Here is an 18,362-nt window from a genome sequence, read left to right as displayed (position 1 = left end):
CGGCCCCTTGCCCAGGCCTGACGCCTCCGCCAGAGGTGTCAGGCTTGGACAGGGGACCCCCATCTCCCCCCGATCACTGGCTCTGACCCCCACCCAGGCCTGAGGCCTCTGGCCCAGGAATCATGCCTGGGCAGGGGACCGCCATCTCCCTCTGATCGCTTGCTCCACCCCCCGCCCAAGCCTGATGCCTATAACCCAGGCTTCAGGCCTGGGCAAGGGGACCATCATATCCCCCCAATCCCCGGCTCCGCCCCCCACCCAGGCCTGATGCCTTGGCCAGAGGAGTTGACCCTCATCACCCTCCGATCACCAATCACCAGATCGGCCCCTTGACCAGGCCTGAGGCCTACAGCAGAGGTTGCAGGCTCCCCACGGTTGCAGGCTCTGCCCCTGCCCAAGCCTAACGCCTCTGGCGTAGGCGTCCGGCCTGGGCAGCGGGGACCTGCAGCTGCAGCGGGCCCGTGATCGTGGGCTTCCCTTTAGGCCCAGGCAAGGGACCCTTAGCTCCTGGGACTTCCAGCTTCGACCGTGCCGAGCTCCCATCGCTGGCTCCACCCCTACTTCCTGCTATCACTGGCCAGGGGGGCAAAGGCGCCTGATTCTCCGATAAAGGCCCTGAGGCCGCCTTTGCCCTGCCCCCTCTGCTCTTAGCTCCCCCCTGGGTTTCCGATCACTGTCAGTGCAGGGGGCTTCTTCCTGCTTTCCCTTTTGCCTCCCTGTATTGTGCCTACATATGCAAATTAACCTCCATCTTTGTTGTCAGTTAACTGCCATCTGAGTTGGCAGTTAATTTGCATATAGCCCTGATTAGCCAATGAAAAGGGTAACGTCGTACGCCAATTACCATTTTTCTCTTTTATTAGTGTAGATATGTGTGTGTGTGTGTGTGTATAAAGAAAAAAGTCTCAAAATCATTTTTGTCTTATTTATACTCAAATTTTTTTTCATTATCCAAATCTAAAGTTCAATTGATAATATATTTCATTAAAATGTTAAGTTGCAGAATACTGATATAATCCCAATTTTGCTTAGAAACCATTTATAGTAGTATATATAAATGCTGTACACTCCTAAAAAATGTCTTGAACTAACTTACCAGAAATTTCTGAGATAGGCATAGGTGGAAAGTGGACAGATGGGAATCAAGAAAACTTTACACTTTTTATTGTGTATGCTTCTATACTCTTTGAGTATCTGTGGTAAAATAACATCTTTATGATAAAAATGAGGAATAAAATATTTTTTAAAGTTTCACTGCCAGAAGAAGAACCAGGCATTTGGGCTCATCAAAATTTCCCTATATTGCACGTTAATGTCCATCTATATGGAATTGCGTGAATAAAAAAATCACTGCTATACAGGTATAAAAAGCAGTAAGGAAGAGCTCTATACACTGTGATTTCCAGGATTTTTGTTTAGTAAAAAAACACAAGTTGAAAAATAAAGTATAAGTTTTATCTAAGAAGAAGAAATATGAATAAATATACATACATATTTTTAAGTAATCCAAAACTAATATAATTGATTACCTCATATTATAGTTTTGGAACCATGTAAATATTTTAAATAATTATAAAACAAAATGAAATCAAAATGCAAATAGGTTACTGCTAAAAATTGACAGCAAAATGAAGTATATATCAGTTGACTTAACCACAGAAAAATCCTTTTAAATGATTTTAAGACAGTAATTCAACTGAAAATCCCTAGAATTTAAATTGCAAGAATTCTTAAACTGTTTTCAGCAACCATTTTCTACAATTTCAAAATAGCAATACTACTAATACATATACAGATATATGTAAATAATAAAGCAAGACATTCACTACTCTCAAGATTTCAGCATAAAAGAAAAGAGCTATACATACAAAGCTTAAAAAATTAAAGAGAAAATTCTAAACCCCTAATCTTAAAAGCAAATTTGGAAAAATTAGTGTGAACTCATGGTGTTTGTTTCTCATTTAATATTCATACAATAAATTCAGCAAGTTACAGGATATAAAATCAAAACAAAAATCAGTCGTATATTTTTATACACTACCAATATTCTGAAAAGGATATTAAGAAACAATTCAGTTTACAGTAGCATTACAATTTCTCAATTTATTAGTACCAATTAGGAATAAATTTAATCAAGGAGGTATAATACTTGAAAACTATAAAGCATTACTGAAAGAAATTAAAGAAGACTTAAAAAACAGAAAGACATCCCATGTTCACGGATCAGAAGGCTTAATATTGTTAAGATGTGAATACTAACCAAAACAATGTATAGAGATTCAACACAATCCCTATCAAAACCCCAAAGTCCTAACCCCAAAGTCCTTTTTTGCAGAAATGAAAAATGGGATCCTAAAATTTGTATGGCAATACAAAGGATTCTGAATAATAATAACAATAATAAATATATCATTAAAAAAGCCAAGTTGGTCTGCTTAAACTTCCCAATTCAAAACTTACTACAAAGCTACAATAATCAAGAGAGTACACTACTGGTGTAAAGACAAAAATATAGATCAATGGAATAAAACTGAGTGTCCACAAATAAGCCTATGCATCTATGGTCGACTGATTATCAACAAAGGTGCCAAGACCATTCAATGGGGAAAAGAACAGGCTCTTCCACAAATGGAACTTAGACAACTGGACCCTCACCTTACACCACATAGAAAAATTAACTCAAAATGAATTAGGGACCTAAATATGAGAAATCTATAATAATAAAAGCATAATATGCTAATTAGACCGGACAGCCAGATGACCTTCCAGAAGAAGCAGGGGCTGTGAGTGCCGTGGCTGCAAGGGCCGAGCCCCTTGCATGAATTTTGTGTATCGGGCCTCTAGTAAGACTATAAAATCCTTAGAAGAAAACATGAGTAAACCTTCATGTCTGGATTTGGGAATGCTTTTTCAGACATGACACCAAAAACACAAGGAGGAAAAAAGAAGTACCATAGGTACATTCGATTTCATCAAAATTTAAAACTGTGCATCAAAGAACACCAGCAAGAGAATAAAAAGACAACCCACAACATGGGAGAATGTATTTTCATATCATATATCTGATAGGGGTCTAGTATCCAGACTATATAAAGGACCTTTACAACTGAAAAAAAAGACAACCCACTTCAAAAAAGACCAAAGGACTTGAAAAGACATTTCTCCAAAGGAGATATACAACAAGCCCATGAAAAGATGCTCAACAGCATTAGTCATTACGGAAATGCAAATTAAAATCACGATATCAGTTCATACCAACCAGGATATCCATTATCAAAAAATGGAAAAGAACAAGTTTTGGAAAGGATGTGGAAAGATCAGGACTCTTATACACTGAAGTGTAAAATGGTACAACCACTGGGAAAACTGTTTTTCAGTTTCTCAGTAAATTAAACACAGAATTACTATGACCCAGCAAATCCATTCCTAGGTAAATACCCAAGAAAACTGAAAATTGCTCAAACAAAAACTTGTACACAAATAGTCAAAGCAGCACTGTTCAAAACAGCCAAACTCTGGAAATAACCCATCAACTGAACAGATAAATAAAATGTGGTATATTCAGACAATGGAATATTATTCAGCCATAAAAAGCCATGAAATACTGATACATGCTATAACATGGATGCACCTTGAAAACATTATCCTACGTGAAAGAAGCCAGATACAAATACAAACAGCAAAATTAAAGCTATTTAAGAGGTTGAAGTATTCAGTAAAAGAAACCATATTGTTTACTTATATTTCTCACTCTCTGGGAAAGCTCTTAAATTGAATATTTAAATGCACTTGTATATCAAGTACATATTATCTTAAAGACACAAAAAAAGGTCCTGTAAAAATTAAAAACTTCATAAATCCCCACAATACAATTACAAGTCTAAGTAGATCCATAATGATGGAGCCGGGCCTGTTCATATTTAAATACTGTCTCTTTACATTATCTCTTGCAGGATAAGCTACTTGGTAAAAATAAAGAAATTTGTCAGGTTTCATTGTTCGAAATCTCTCTTCTACACTCTCCAAATAAAATCCTGGAAGGCTTGGGGGTATTGTAGTAGCTGGACAGGTTCAATGTTTCAAAGGTACTATGCTTACTAACTAGTGCAACCTAGCACATGAGTTCTTTCATTCATTCAGCTATACATCCAAAGAGTTCAGAACTACTCAGCATTAAGCACATATCTCGGCCTCTTTCCTTTTCCTACTATTGTTCTTTCATATTTAAACAAAAGCCTAGTAACTTTATATAATTTCTTTTATCAAAACTTAAATTTTCCGAGAAACATCAGTGATAGCTTGATGACCTAGCAAGTCTATACCATGTAACCACCATGTATATAGTATTCATCTAACTACCATAACAAATTGCCTTTAACTCAAATATGTATTACATGACCCAATACAAAAGCACTGTGCTCCACACTGCAAAAATACAAAGCTGAGGATAATATTTTTTGCCATACTGGAATTTATAATTCCCTAGAGAGAGACAAAAACAAGTTAACTAGAATACACAGTAGAACAGAAAGAGGAGGATAGAGGGTGCTACGGGAGTCACATGCAATTGACTTGGGGTAAGGCATGAAAGACTAAGTGGCTGAGTTGCCTTTGGGACTGTGAAAGCTGGATATGTCTTTGAAACAGCAAGGGGAAAGAACATAAGACAAAGAATAGACGAATGAAATTCCATCAGGACCATGACAATGACAACATCTAACAAGCATATCAATAAGAATTTCAATGTACATTTTAACAGTTGTGCTAAAATATGGGAGAAAAATTATTACCTGCTATAGCAAGCACATGACAAAGCAATGAGACAAATCAGTGAAGTGTTTTAAAACCACATACACTTTATAATAGACTATATGATCAGACAGAATGACAACAATATTACAGAATAACATAATCCCTGAACAATATTTTAAACCTTCACTGTCCAATACAATAACCACTAGCAACATATGAGCACTTAAAATGTGGCTACTCCAAATCAGGAACAACTATAAGTGTAAAATATCCAATAGGTTGTTAAGATTTAGTACCAAAAAAGTAAAATATCTCAGTAAATTTCAACTTGATTACATGTTGAAATAATATTTTGAATACACTGGATTAAACAAAATATGTTATTTAAAATTACACATGTGACTCACATTTGTGCCTTGCATTATATTTCTATTGAATAGCTCTGGTTTAAACAATTGCTTAATATTAATATTGTTCAGATTTATGTACTTGCTTCATATTGTTTCTTCATGTTGGTATCACTATAATCATTTTATAATAGTGATACAATATAACATCTCAAAACATGTATGCCTCAGGGTCTAGATACTGAAAGGTGAGAAACAAACCAAAAAAGTTTGTCAGCTTCTTAACTAACATTTTGGAGGAAATATAAAAAAAACAATCAACTAATAACTTTTTCAGATACATTTACCAAGCAATTAATACTCTGGACACTGGTGGCTAACATCATGATATCATGTTAGGTAAAAACTACTTAATGACACAAATACATGGGATCTAGGAAATAGGAGAGTGGGCACTGAAGAACAATTAAAGAAATCAGAAGATGGCAGCTGTACAGCGAGACCTGCAGAAAAATCAGGCCAGATCCCAGTAGTAAGATGAGGACTCCAGGAAAAAGGAAAATTAGAGAGGGTGGGGCAGAATATACAGAATGCCTGATAAAACTTGAGGGGGGAAAACTAAGATTATGATCATTGCAAACAGTGCAAGAAAAGATAAATGGCAACAATAAAGTATTTTTTTAAAAATAAAAGCAAAGAAAATGCGATGGTCACTTTGAAAAGTTTCATAGTTCCTTAAAATATTAAACAGGCCTTAGCTGGTTTGGCTCAGTGGATAGAGTGTCGGCCTATGGACTGAAGGGTGCCCGGTTCCATTCCCATCAAGGGCACATGCCCAGGTTGCAGGCTCAATCCTCAGTAGGGGCGGGTGTGAGGCAGCCAATCAGTGATTCTCTGTCATCATTGATATTTCTATCTCTCTCTCCCTCTCCCTTTCTCTCTGAAATCAATAAAAATGAAATCAATCAATTTTAAAATATATATATTAAACAGAATTACCATACAACCTAGCAATTCTACTACTAAGTATACATCCAAAAGATCTGAAAATGTGTCCGCACAAAAACATATTTACAAATGTTCATTATTCACCCTAGCCAAAAGGAGACAGCAATCCAAATGTCTATCAATTAATGAATGGATAAACAAGTGATGGCATTTCCATACAATGAAATATTATTTATCAATAAAAGAGAACAAAGTGCTGCTGATAAATGGTGTACCAGAAATGAGCCTATAAGATATTAATGGAAAATAAAAGAAGCCAGTCACAAAAGGTCACATATTATATGATTCCATTTATATAAAATGTCAAGAATAGGAAAATCCATACAGAGTAATTAGTGATTGCCTAGAGCTGGAAAGAAGGGGAATGTGGGGAATGACTGCTAGTGGGTACAGGATTTCTTTTAGGGGTAATAAAAAATGTTCTAAAATTAAACTGTAATGGTTACATGACTCTGTGAATACACTAAAAACCACAACTTTTTGAATCAATTTTATGATATGTGAGTTATATATCAATAAAACTGTTTTATAAAAGGAAAGTGACCATTGTACACTACTTCCTTCTGCTAAGAATACTGCTTATTATCTAGGTATTAAGTATTAATCATTTAAGTTATAACTTACATAAATAATGATAAACTAAAAATAGTGGTATAATTATATTAGCATGATAGCAAAAGGAAAATGAGAATGACAATAAATAGTATCTACCATAATGAAAAGAGAATAAATATTTAAAAATAATTTTAAGAAATAGACAAAGAGTATACTAATTAAAAGTATGATAAAAACTACTAGAGGAAACAGCCTCTGGGAAATAAAAATGGGGAATAGGAGACTGGCTTCCATAATAAGACTTTTTGCACTATTTGATTTCTTTCAATAATATTAGTATATTACTTTATAAAAATAAAAAATAAAATTTTTTTAAATGACAAGAGTGCTTGGTTACGAGCAGAATGAAACCGTGCGCTCTTAAAGAGGTAAAAGGCACAGGCTTCATTGACATTGACGCACTCTGCGCCTCTGATCTCTCAAGAGAACAGGTTTTTTCATCTAAGATATTAAAAAAATGGAAAGTTAGAGGAAAAAATTACCCTTTGTCTTTTTCTTTACCATAAAATAAGCAACTATTCCCAGAAAAAAATACAGATATTATCTACCAGACACTATAGATCATTTTTCAAACACAGTAAGAAGTATTTTAAATGTGCTATTAAGTGTTCATTGAATGCATTTTACCTCTTATTGCCATGAGAAGCATTCTCTCAACTTCACTTACTCCCCGTCTAATGCACATTCAGAAAAATAAAGATTTAATAATCTAAAACATTTAGATTTAGTGATAAAAAGCAAGAGCAATTTTCTAGAGTAACTGATTCAATTTTTGTCTTAAATCTAGCACTCTTATGCTAAAGCCAGGGTCAATTCAGGTATGTATGCAACAAACATAATTCCGTACTAGAACTAACCTATAAACATTCAGATTATACATAAGAAATTGGGCCCTGGCCAGTGTGGCTCAGTTTGTTGGGCATTGTCCTGCGCACTGAAAGGTTGCTGGTTCAATTCTGGTCAGGCCAGGTTGCTAGCTTAATTCCCAGTGGAGGCAACGCAGGAGGCAAGTCCATTGATGTTGGGCTCTCACATCAATGTTTTTCTCTTCTACTTCCTCTCTCCCTAAAAACCAATAAACGGAAGGAAGGAAGAAAGGAAAGGAGGGAGGGAGGGAGGGAGGGAGGAATTGGAATGCTGGCTGTCTCCAGGAAAGGGAACTGGTAGTTACAGCAGGAGCAAGAGGAAGACGTCACTGAGTACCTTTTAAATTCTGAATCGTGTGAGTAAATTCTATTTTTTAAAGCAAAATATGTAAATAAGCGTGTAACTGTTTATCATACAACATCCAATTAATAATATTTTGGTGGTTACTACATCCTATATAGTAAAAGCCTAAGATGCAAATCAACCGAACGACGAAACAACTGGTGGAATGACCAGTGGCTATGATGTGCACTGACCACCAGGGGACAGACGCTTAACCAGGTACTGCCCCAGCCCACAGGCCCCAGGCCAGCCAAGGTGAGTACCAGCAGGAGGGCCCGATCACCCAGCCAGTTGCCCCACAGATCGGCCCTGATTGCAGGCCAGGCCTAAGGGTCCTACCTGTGCACGAATTTCGTGCACCGGGCCTCTAGTATAAACATGATATATGTATATACATACAATTACATTTAATATTGAAACCATACCAACTCAAAGCATCCCTCTTCCTTTCAGAATTGAAATAATGTATATAGTGTCAAAGCACTGAAATTCCATTAGAACAGCAGATGAAATGTAATACTATCACTCTGATGACAAGCATAACTTTAGTACCTCCAAATATTCAGGTGCAGCCTCTACAAACTCAAAAGTCTAAGAGTAGTAATTTGATGCAGCTCAGTAACTTCAACACAAGTCATGAAAAAAGTGGTTATCAATGTAAATGATTTAACTGCTTTTAAGAAATAATGAGTAGCCGAAACCGGTTTGGCTCAGTGGATGGAGCGTCGGCCTGCGGACTGAAGGGTACCAGGTTCGATTCCGGTCAAGGGCATGTACCTGGGTTGCGGGCACATCCCCAGTGGGAAGTGTGCAGGAGGCAGCTGATCGATGTCTCTCTCTCATCGATGTTTCTAACTCTCTATCTCTCTCCCTTCCTCTCTGTAAAAAATCAATAAAATACATTTAAAAGAAAAAAGAAATAATGAGTAGGGGGGAGGCTGGGGGTAAATGGGGGGATGAGGACACATTTGTAATACCTTAACCAATAAAGAAATTAAATAAATAAATAAATAATAAAAAGAAATAATGAGAGAATCACATTTTTAAGATAGGTTAGCCTTCTTTACAAAGAAATCAAAAACAACCTTTTAAATCAAATTAGCCAATTAAGCCCCTAAGAATTTCTTAGACATTCAGAAAAGAAAAAAGGACTTTGCCAAAACTGTCCTTTTTCTTCAGATCAACAATTAAGATACCCACTTTTTTGCCCTGGCCAGTGTGGCACAATTGGTTCTAGAGCAGGGGTGGGCAAACTTTTTGACTCGAGGGCCACAATGGGTTCTTAAACTGGACTGGAGGGCCAGAACAAAAACATGGATGGAGTGTTTGTGTGAACTAATATAAATTCAAAGTAAACATCATTACATAAAAGGGTACGGGTTTTGTTGTTTTTTTTTTAGTCTTATTCATTTCAAACAGGCCGGATCCAGCCCGCGGGCCGTAGTTTGCCCACGGCTGTTCTAGAGTGTCATTCCATACACCAAAAGGTGGCGGTTCAAGTCCTGGTCAGGGCAGCACATACCCAGGTTGTGGTGGGTACAGGAGGCAACCAATCAATTAAAAAAAAAAAGATACCTACCCTTTTCAATTCTCATAACATAGGCCGTACAACATGTATTTGGTAAAGTTACTCTCTAATACCCAATCATAATTCATAAGAAAGCTTAAATAACTCCATGCAGTGCCTTCAAGTATTCCACAAACCGAAAATATGGGCAGGTGAATATCTAAACAGCAACTCCATATATGCCACAGAAAAAAAACCAGGACAATAAACCTAAATCAGATAAAATGCTGTGTCTGAGTAATAAATGTAGATGGACAGTCAGGCTAGTGTGGCTTAGTGGTTGAGCATCAACTCATGAACCAAGAAGTCACCGGTTGATTCCTGCTCAGGGCATATGCCTGGGTTGTGGGTTCAATCCCCAGAGGGGGGCATACAGGAGGCAGCTGATTGAAGTTTCTCTCTCATTGATGTTTCTATTTCTCTATCCCTCGTCCTTCCTCTCTCTCTAAAAAAAATCAATAGAAACATGTTAAAAACAACAGCCCAATTAAATGTTTTTTATTAAATGTAGATGGAAAATGGAAGAAAGAATTGGAAACAATACTATGAGTTAGCATACTGAAGACTTTAGTACCTTTATCCATCATATCACTGAAATTCAACTAGAGTTGGTCAACCAGACAGAGATGAGATGACCCAGTTCTTTTTTTCATTATTTTCGTGACCAATAAATTTAGAGAATGTTTGATATAATGAGAAGTTATTACAGAACCCCAACTATCCAGAAGAGACTTTCCTGACTCCTACTATTTTAACAGTGAGTGAAGGTAGTATAAATTAACCTTCTCAAGATCAACATTTTGAACAATTATCATGATGATTTCCCCTGGAGCTGTGTAAACCTACACTAAGTAATTCCAATATGCTTGTTTTCCTGAATTGTCAGCCTATTCTTTTTGGCAGTATCAGTATCCATTCAGTCTCTTCTAATTTTCAATTTTAGAAAACCAGACAACTGAATGAATTAGAACTGTATTAAATAATAATAAAGAAGTTTAAATAATAGCCTAAAAACCAACCTATGAGCAAACTGTATACATCATTAATTTGTCTGGGGATTTCAGCTGCTCAGAAGCTTTCTTGCTTTATTTCCTGATTCCCAAAAGGTGATATTTCAAATAACCCAATTCCAACTCCACATTGATGCATAGCTGTTATTCTTTAAAAAACAAACAAACAAACAAAAACCCTGCAGGTACAGTTCCAGACCTAACAAATGTCCAAAAGATACTTAACTAACTTGTTCATTGGCTGTGTACATGCAAGCAAAAAAGAAGAAAAAGAACACGTAGAACACTGTACAACCTATAAGAAAAGATGGAGATAGATAATAATCCTTAATAATGGCTAATTTGGAGAATCACATTCTAGTATCACCTAGAAATATAAATACATATATACACCAGATTTATTTATAATCAGTATTTTTCAATAAAAACCAGTGCTCTGAATGAACATTAAACAAAAAAATAGCATATATTACTTATTTTTTTTGTTCTGCCATAAGCCCTAATATTTTCATTTTCAATGTTTTTCTTCATAAGTTTTCCCTAAAATCTTAAAATAATTGAGGATTTTTTCCAATGTTACCTATAAGTATTTAAGTACTATATCTGCTAACAGTCATTCCTGAAACTAATTTCAAAAGCAGTACTAATAATGAAATTCACTGCTAAATTATCCTAAAAGCAAAAAGTATTTTAGCTTATCTCTGGAATCGTAGTGTTAAGGTAAGAAGCAATCCATTATCTATAACATAAAAATAAAAAACAAGGGCTCTAGAATCAGAATGTCTGGGTTTGAATTCTAACACAGCAACTTACTGGCCAGGTAATCGTGGACAGTAAGCTTTACCTCTCTGAATCTCATTTACCTCATCTATAAAATGGGGATAACAGTATTAGCTACTTTGTAGAAATGTTGTAATGATTAACTGTTGTAATGCAAGTAAAAAATTTGGCAGAATACTTAGTACACAGTAGTCATTCAATAGACATACCCCATGTCAATCAATTATTAATGTACTTTAATTAATGTACTTTAATTAATACTGTCTATTAGGGTAACCTATTTATTTTTTGCTTTCTAAGCCAAGGATTTCAACATGCTACAATTAATGATAATGAAAAAAATGTAGTACTAATGTTACTGCTTTATACCAATGTTACTAATATATTTGCCTGCCTGCCTACCTACCACCTCTCTGGCTTTAGGGCATGCCTAGCCAATCTGTAAACCTGTAAATTTATCTAAATTATACCATCATCTGAAATACAAGTTACTAGAAAAATAGTTACTCCTTTGTCAGAAATGTTCACTTTTTATTATTAAATTGATTTGAAAGGACAATCAAGAAATTAACAACTAGACTGTGTTAATAAGGGAACATATTAATGAATCGTATCTGTGCCACTGTTGGAAATGGTACCCTGGAGACAAAAGGAAAAGCTGGGCTTTGGCCAGTGGTGCTAAATGGTTAGAGTGTCGCTCCACGCATCAAAGGTTTCTGAGTTCAATTCTGGTCAGGGTACATTCCCAGGTTTTGGGTTTGATTCCTGGTTGGGACCCTTATGTGAGGCAACCAATTGATGTTTCTCACATTGATGCTTCTCTTTCTCCCTCTCTTTCTCCTTTCTTCTCTCTAGAATCAATGAAAAACATATCCTTTGGTGAGGATTTTTTTTTAAAGAAAAAGTTGGTTTGACAGAATTAGTTTTTTAAAAATTCATCACTTTGCCTCAATCTGATCACACCAAAATGCTTCTAAGAAAACTATAAGATGACTGTAAGATTATAAATACAAATAGAATTAAGATTCAACCATTTACAAATTTTTTACTTGCATACACTTTGAAAGTAAACCTTTCCCCCAAAACATAAGCAGAGTGGGAAGGGGAACTGTAAACTAGATTCCAAATCAACGAAGTTTTATCTTTATACCTTGTACCAGACCAAGTGCATTACAGACACAAGTATATATTGACATAATTTAATGAATGTTCATTATTTGCTGAGTAATAACTCATTTTTAAAAAACAAAAATAAAAACTCTATAATAAATAGAATATCGCTTTATTGTGTCAACTTAGTGGTAGCAAACTTTTGGAAAAACAAATTGTTCTTTAACTCTGTCAATTTTTCTTCGCTATTCTATTCACACAGGCCTTTATATAAATGTACATTTCTATATCACATTTAACCAATTTCAAAGATATTTATATAATCAAGAAAGATTTGTATGACCCAAGATAGAAACAAAGATTGCAACCTCTTTTCTATGCCCTAACCGGTTGGGCTCAGTTGATAAAGAGTGTCAGCCTGTGGACTCAAGGGTCCCAGGTTCGATTCCGTTCAAGGGCATGTACCTTGGTTGCGGGCACATTCCCCAGTAGGGAGTGTGCAGGAGGCAGCTGATCGATGTTTCTCTCTCATTGATGTTTCTAACTCTCTATCCCTCCCCCTTCCTCTCTGTAAAAAATCAATAAAATATATATTTTTTAAAAACAGTAAAATAAAATCAATGAACCATGAAGATACTATGTGCTTGAAATCATGAAAGATTCCCTTTGCACAAACCCCCTCAAAAATGGTAGAAAATGATGCTAAACATTACAACAAATTCATTTATTCATAGTGATTATGTTCTTGTAGTACAGCATCTGGGAAATCAGGTTGGTCCTGTTAGTACTAGCATTTACTCCCGTCACACCCACATGCTTTGCCCTTCCATTCTCCATTGTAGGGTGGAGCATAAGAGATACTAGTCTCACAGCCTGCCCATCCCCATCTCTGTCTTACAGTCCCATGAGTCTTATTAAAAAAACATACACACTAGCACTCTAACAAATTCATATTTTAAAAGTATGGAACTATGGCAACAGTGTCAGCACATGCATGTTTCACAGCCTTCTCTATACATTCAGCACATGCAAAAATAGAGCTCCCCCAGCCTAAGAATTTGCTGACACTTCCAAAAATTGCAAACGTCTCCAAAACAGTATCTCATACCTGCAACTAAAGTTCAAAACAGGGGGCAAACAACACAGGATGCAAGTACTAACTTTCAGTTATGAGAAGATGTCACCTCATTCTCTGAATGCAATTCCCAATCAACCATAAATTGATTTGGAAATCTCTGTGTTCCCTTCAAGTTTTCCCTGTACCTGTGCCTCATTTCACAATTAGCCGTTTCTACCAGTGAATGCAATATGATAATATGAAATTCTCAAATGAAGGTCTTAGTGTTTTAAGAACTCTGGAAAGGTCTGATTTGGAAAGAAATGAAAATAAGGTTCTAGTTTTCCGTCTCACACATGAGCTCTTTTCCAACATCAACATGGATAATCTAGAAACTGGCTAAATTCTAAACCTAACTTTTGGGTGTCACAAAGAGATCATTCTCCCTTGGGAATACAGGAACTCTAAGCTGCTACCTACGCTTTTGTTTTATCACCATAACTAAATACACAAATACTATTAATCATTCTCTCATTACTAAAAACAATTTTGATCTAAAAATGTTTTATATGAGGAAATAAGTAATACTCAACTTATTTCCCTCTTTCCAAATCTCCTCTTTAAACCTAGGCAACTAGCTAAATTTTCACCAATAGTATACCAAAGGGATTTATTATTAATATTTTAACCAAAATCACCATAGACAGGGTCCTTATTTTCTCTATTGAGTATAGTATCAAGTGATTCTACAAAAGGAACTGTATAGCTATTAACATTTAATAACATTTGAATCTAGATATAAACAAAAAGAAATGTTGGCTTCACCAACATAAATAAAAAGAAATATTTTTAAAATACTGATTTAAACTTGCAATGAATGCTTAGCTCAACAGAAAAGTCAAAACAATTTGTTATAAAATCAACTTTTAATGTCTGCTGGTCCCTTCACAAACTAAGTGAAGGCTGCTATTATTATTATTATTACCACTATTTTAAATGTGCAGTTTACCTGAAAATAATCATATTTATGAAAAGTTTTAAGTTGTACCAAAGGCTAAAGGCTATATAAAATACCTGAAATTTTAAAATCACAGTTTAGTGCCAAAAATATTTTCATTGTTTTCAAATAAATAAACATGGAACTATAACTGGGTTTTTCAAGTGCAAAGCTATTGAATCTACATTTTAAAAATTGTCTCTTTTAGAAATTCAATGGAAAGCATTTAAATGAAAACCTTAGTTTACTACTTCCAAAAATAAATCAGCATTTTTAAGTGTAGAAAAATTGGAAACTGTGTAATTAATAGGCTGGAAAGTTAAATATCACTGCTAGTAACCAATTATGTCTGCAGAATTTCAAGGGAACCTATTGTATATTAAATTTTTAAAAAGTGAACTCATCTCCCCTCTCATCTCAAAACTTTCTCAACTTTCCCATTACAACCAACAATTTAACTTGCAGTCAACTCTTCCAGACCAGTAACATCAGAATTTATTTTTAACTCCTGACTCCTTCCCAAATATTCCCCTTCAATCCAATACAAAATCCTGCCAGTTCTTCATTCAGTTGTTCTCTCAAATACGTTCTTTTCATCCCATTTTCACATTTTACTTTATACTCCCTCATGATTCACAACACACCCTTACTATATCCCCAAAAGGGCTCTAATGACTTGACTCTAATCCATTAACTCAGCTGTCCAAATGATCTTCGAATATCTTGGTACAGTCATCTACAATAAATTCCAATATCTCTTGAAGCTCAACCAAACTCTTATAGGCAGGCCCCTTCTACCCTTCATCAGCTATTAACGTATTTTCCAGATTCCACCTCTCGTTTTCCTATTTAGATTCCTTTAATTCAGATTTACCAACTTGTTTGGTAAATACAAAAATCATTTACCTGTCGTACAAAAAAACCGCCATCTCTGTACCTCTGTCCAATGTTTCCATCGAGAATCCTGTATGCTTCTGTATCAATTGAAGTTATTGCCTCCTTTACCACCTTTCTTAAAACACACTTCTGCAGAAGTCTTCCCTCTCTAACCCATCTGCCTCACCTCTTTATTCTCTGTTCCTCTTTACAAAGCATTCTATTTGTATTTATAAACTTACAGTCATCTTGGTAGTGTCTTCATATTTTGTCCCATAATCTGCCTCTACTACTAAATGATAAGCTTTTGAGGACAAGGACTACATTTTCTTATGTATCTCTCTCTTGAACAGGGGTACCTGAACACTAGCACTCTAACAAATATTTAATGATTTCCCTTTCTTCTAAAATGTCCTTTAAGTCAAGGTTGTCGAAAACAATTAGCACTGAACTCCAACTTTTTAAATGTTAAGTTGATCTATATGATAACAGAAAATTAAACATTTTAACCTACACTTTACAAGAATTACCTCATCAGTCAACATCCACATTATCAAGAATTAAGAAGTCATTTTCAAAGTAAATTCTGGGGATAAAATGAAATGTCCAAAATTTTAACATAAGCTATTCTATTTTGCTTTCTGAAATAGAGCTAATATATTAATTACCTAAAATTGATTTTGAGTGGTTTTTAAACTGTATTACCAAGATGAAAAAACAAACACCCCAATAGCACAAGAGGCTCTTAAGTAGCTATTATAAGATTTGCTTCATCATAACTGAAAATTACCCTAGAGTTTTTAAATATTCCTTTCAAATGATCCCATGAAGTGCTTAGAAAGCCTGACCCTTCCGTGAAGATGCATCATCAGCTTCCCTCTTCACATACCCTGCATTCTGCACTAGCTAGTCATCACCCACAAACCCCACTCCAAATTAACTTTCAAAAATAACCTCCAATTCAGCTATTACCTTAGACTACCCTGTTTCAGGTAAGTTCCAAAAGCCAACAGAATTGAAATCCTGAATTCAACAAGAATCATTTTATGTTGCTTAAGGATATAGTCAATTTCACATAACAGCATATGCTTCTTAAAAAAAAAATCTCAGTTCTTCAGTTCTCTCCTTCTTCTAGGCAACAAAATAGTTTTTCTTTGCCCTCGTGGGATAAGAAACTAAAATTTTTGCCAAATTCTGGAAATATTTTTAAATACGCTGTCATTAAATAGCACATAAACAAATCCACAAGTAGAGATACATCAGAACACTGGATACTTAGTATACCAAACACCTCAAGAACACAGACTTTCAGCACAAATCTGGGACAAGAGTACACTCTAGCAACAACCCTGAACACAGCCCAAATATCCCTATTATATGCAGGACCACAGCGTTCTGCAAAACCTATGATGGAAAGGTCTAAATCCATATTCTCACATCTAAATCCATAGTTTTATTTAAATGTGACAGAAAACCAATGCAAGAACATTTTAAATAATCCTAAGAGGACCCCTGACCTCTATCTAGATCATCCAACAAGTACAAATGCAATGGCACCCAAAATTGAACTTAAATGACAAGTCAGTAACAATTAACATTCAACTTAGTATTTGACAACATGACAATACAAACCTCAATCAAAAATTGGACCTACTCCCAAATTACCTTTTGACTAAACATAAATTATACAGTAGTAGACAGGTAATGTCAAAACGGGAAGGATCAAAGATAACATATTAAACCACTTATCCAATTTAAAACCATGCAAATAGAGATACTACTGCTTCTGGGTATCAGCAGTTCCCACTAGCTCCTCGTAAAGGAAGGAATCAATACTCGCCTCCCAACGTGAACGCCCCCGTTACTGAACAAGTTCATGGCAGGATTTAGAACAAATACTTTGTATAGTCACACAAGCAAGAAAGAAATGTCAGGCAACTGTAACACTCCGTCTCTCCATTAAGTATATTCAAAACGATGGAAACCCCTGAGACCTGATCTAACTAAAATACCCCTCGTTCCAAACGACATAAAACGAGCAACAATACATCATGCTTTATGAATCAAGTCTTGTCCTCTTTCTCCAAAAGGTTGAGCAAGTCAACACTACCATCGCTATTTTAACGCGGAAATACTCTGGCACTTAACACAGCTGACTACCAACAGCCAGGCAAGTAGAAGAAAAGAAGTTGCAAATCAAATCGTTCAAACAAAAACCGTATTCTCTCAACTCAAGGTTAATGAGACCGGGGGAGGGGGGTATGGGAGGAGAAAAGAGGGAGCTGCTTCCTCCTTGCAGACAGGTTCTTGCCCATTTCCATCACATCTGATGGCTGTATCGGCAGGTCTAAGGCCTGACGACCCTGGCATTTCCAGGTCTCCTATTTTAAGGATGCAGCGGAGAAGGGTGGAGAAGAAAATCAATACTTACTGCTAACTTTCATGCTGCCAAACGCCGAAGGCTGCTGCACTGGCTTGCAGCTCTCCGCAAAGGAGGTGGTTCTGGGCCGCCCTGACATGATCACTCTCTTCCTGAATCACCTTCTTTTCCTTCCTTCCTCCTCCTCTTCCTTTTGTTGTATGTTGGGATGTTAGGTTAATGACAAAAGCAGCATTAAGTTCTCCCACAAGAAAAAGAAAGACTTCGTTCTCTTGGGGTTTTTTCCACTCCTTTTGTATAGCTATTTAAAAAACGAGCGATGTGTTTCTCCTTCAAGACAGATCAGTATGGGTATTTAACATAGATGATTTGGGACAAGGGGGGAAAAAATACAATTCATTCCCCTCCCTTTCCTTGGAGGAGAGAAAAGGGGAGGGTGGATCCTAAAAAAAATATATATATATAGATATATATCACACGAAACGGGGACAAATACTTGATTGAAAATAAGTACTTTGAATATTCTATTTTCCTCGGGGATTTTTTTTCCGAGTCAATGAAGAAGGGAAGCGGCGGAAGGATCACGAGTCTCACGCTTGAAAAGAAGGGGGATGGGAAGGAGGGAGGGAGAGGGAGGGGGCGGCTCGGAGAGGC

General features: G+C 36.0%; 1 protein-coding gene across 8 annotated transcripts in view; it reads right to left on the bottom strand.

Annotated features, from left to right (window-relative positions):
* GSK3B (glycogen synthase kinase 3 beta) overlaps positions 1-18,362 on the bottom strand; it is a 177,290-nt gene extending 158,928 nt beyond the window's left edge. For 4 of the 8 annotated variants that reach the window (XM_015558494.1, XM_015558495.1, XM_006755356.2 and 1 more), the window contains exon 1: positions 17,760-18,356. In XM_015558494.1, the coding sequence (XP_015413980.1) occupies positions 17,760-17,847 (88 nt within the window). In that variant the 5' untranslated portion in view covers positions 17,848-18,356. Of the gene's footprint in view, positions 1-7,349; positions 7,395-10,072; positions 10,098-17,759 lie in introns of those variants that run through there. The other 4 variants (XM_006755358.1, XM_006755360.1, XM_015558497.1 and 1 more) reach the window with 3 other exon arrangements.

Source organism: Myotis davidii, unplaced genomic scaffold (assembly GCF_000327345.1).
Source record: "Myotis davidii unplaced genomic scaffold, ASM32734v1 scaffold292, whole genome shotgun sequence".
Lineage (NCBI taxonomy): Eukaryota > Metazoa > Chordata > Mammalia > Chiroptera > Vespertilionidae > Myotis > Myotis davidii.
Note: the sequence above shows the minus strand (reverse complement) of the source record. Positions and strands in the feature narration are given on the sequence as shown.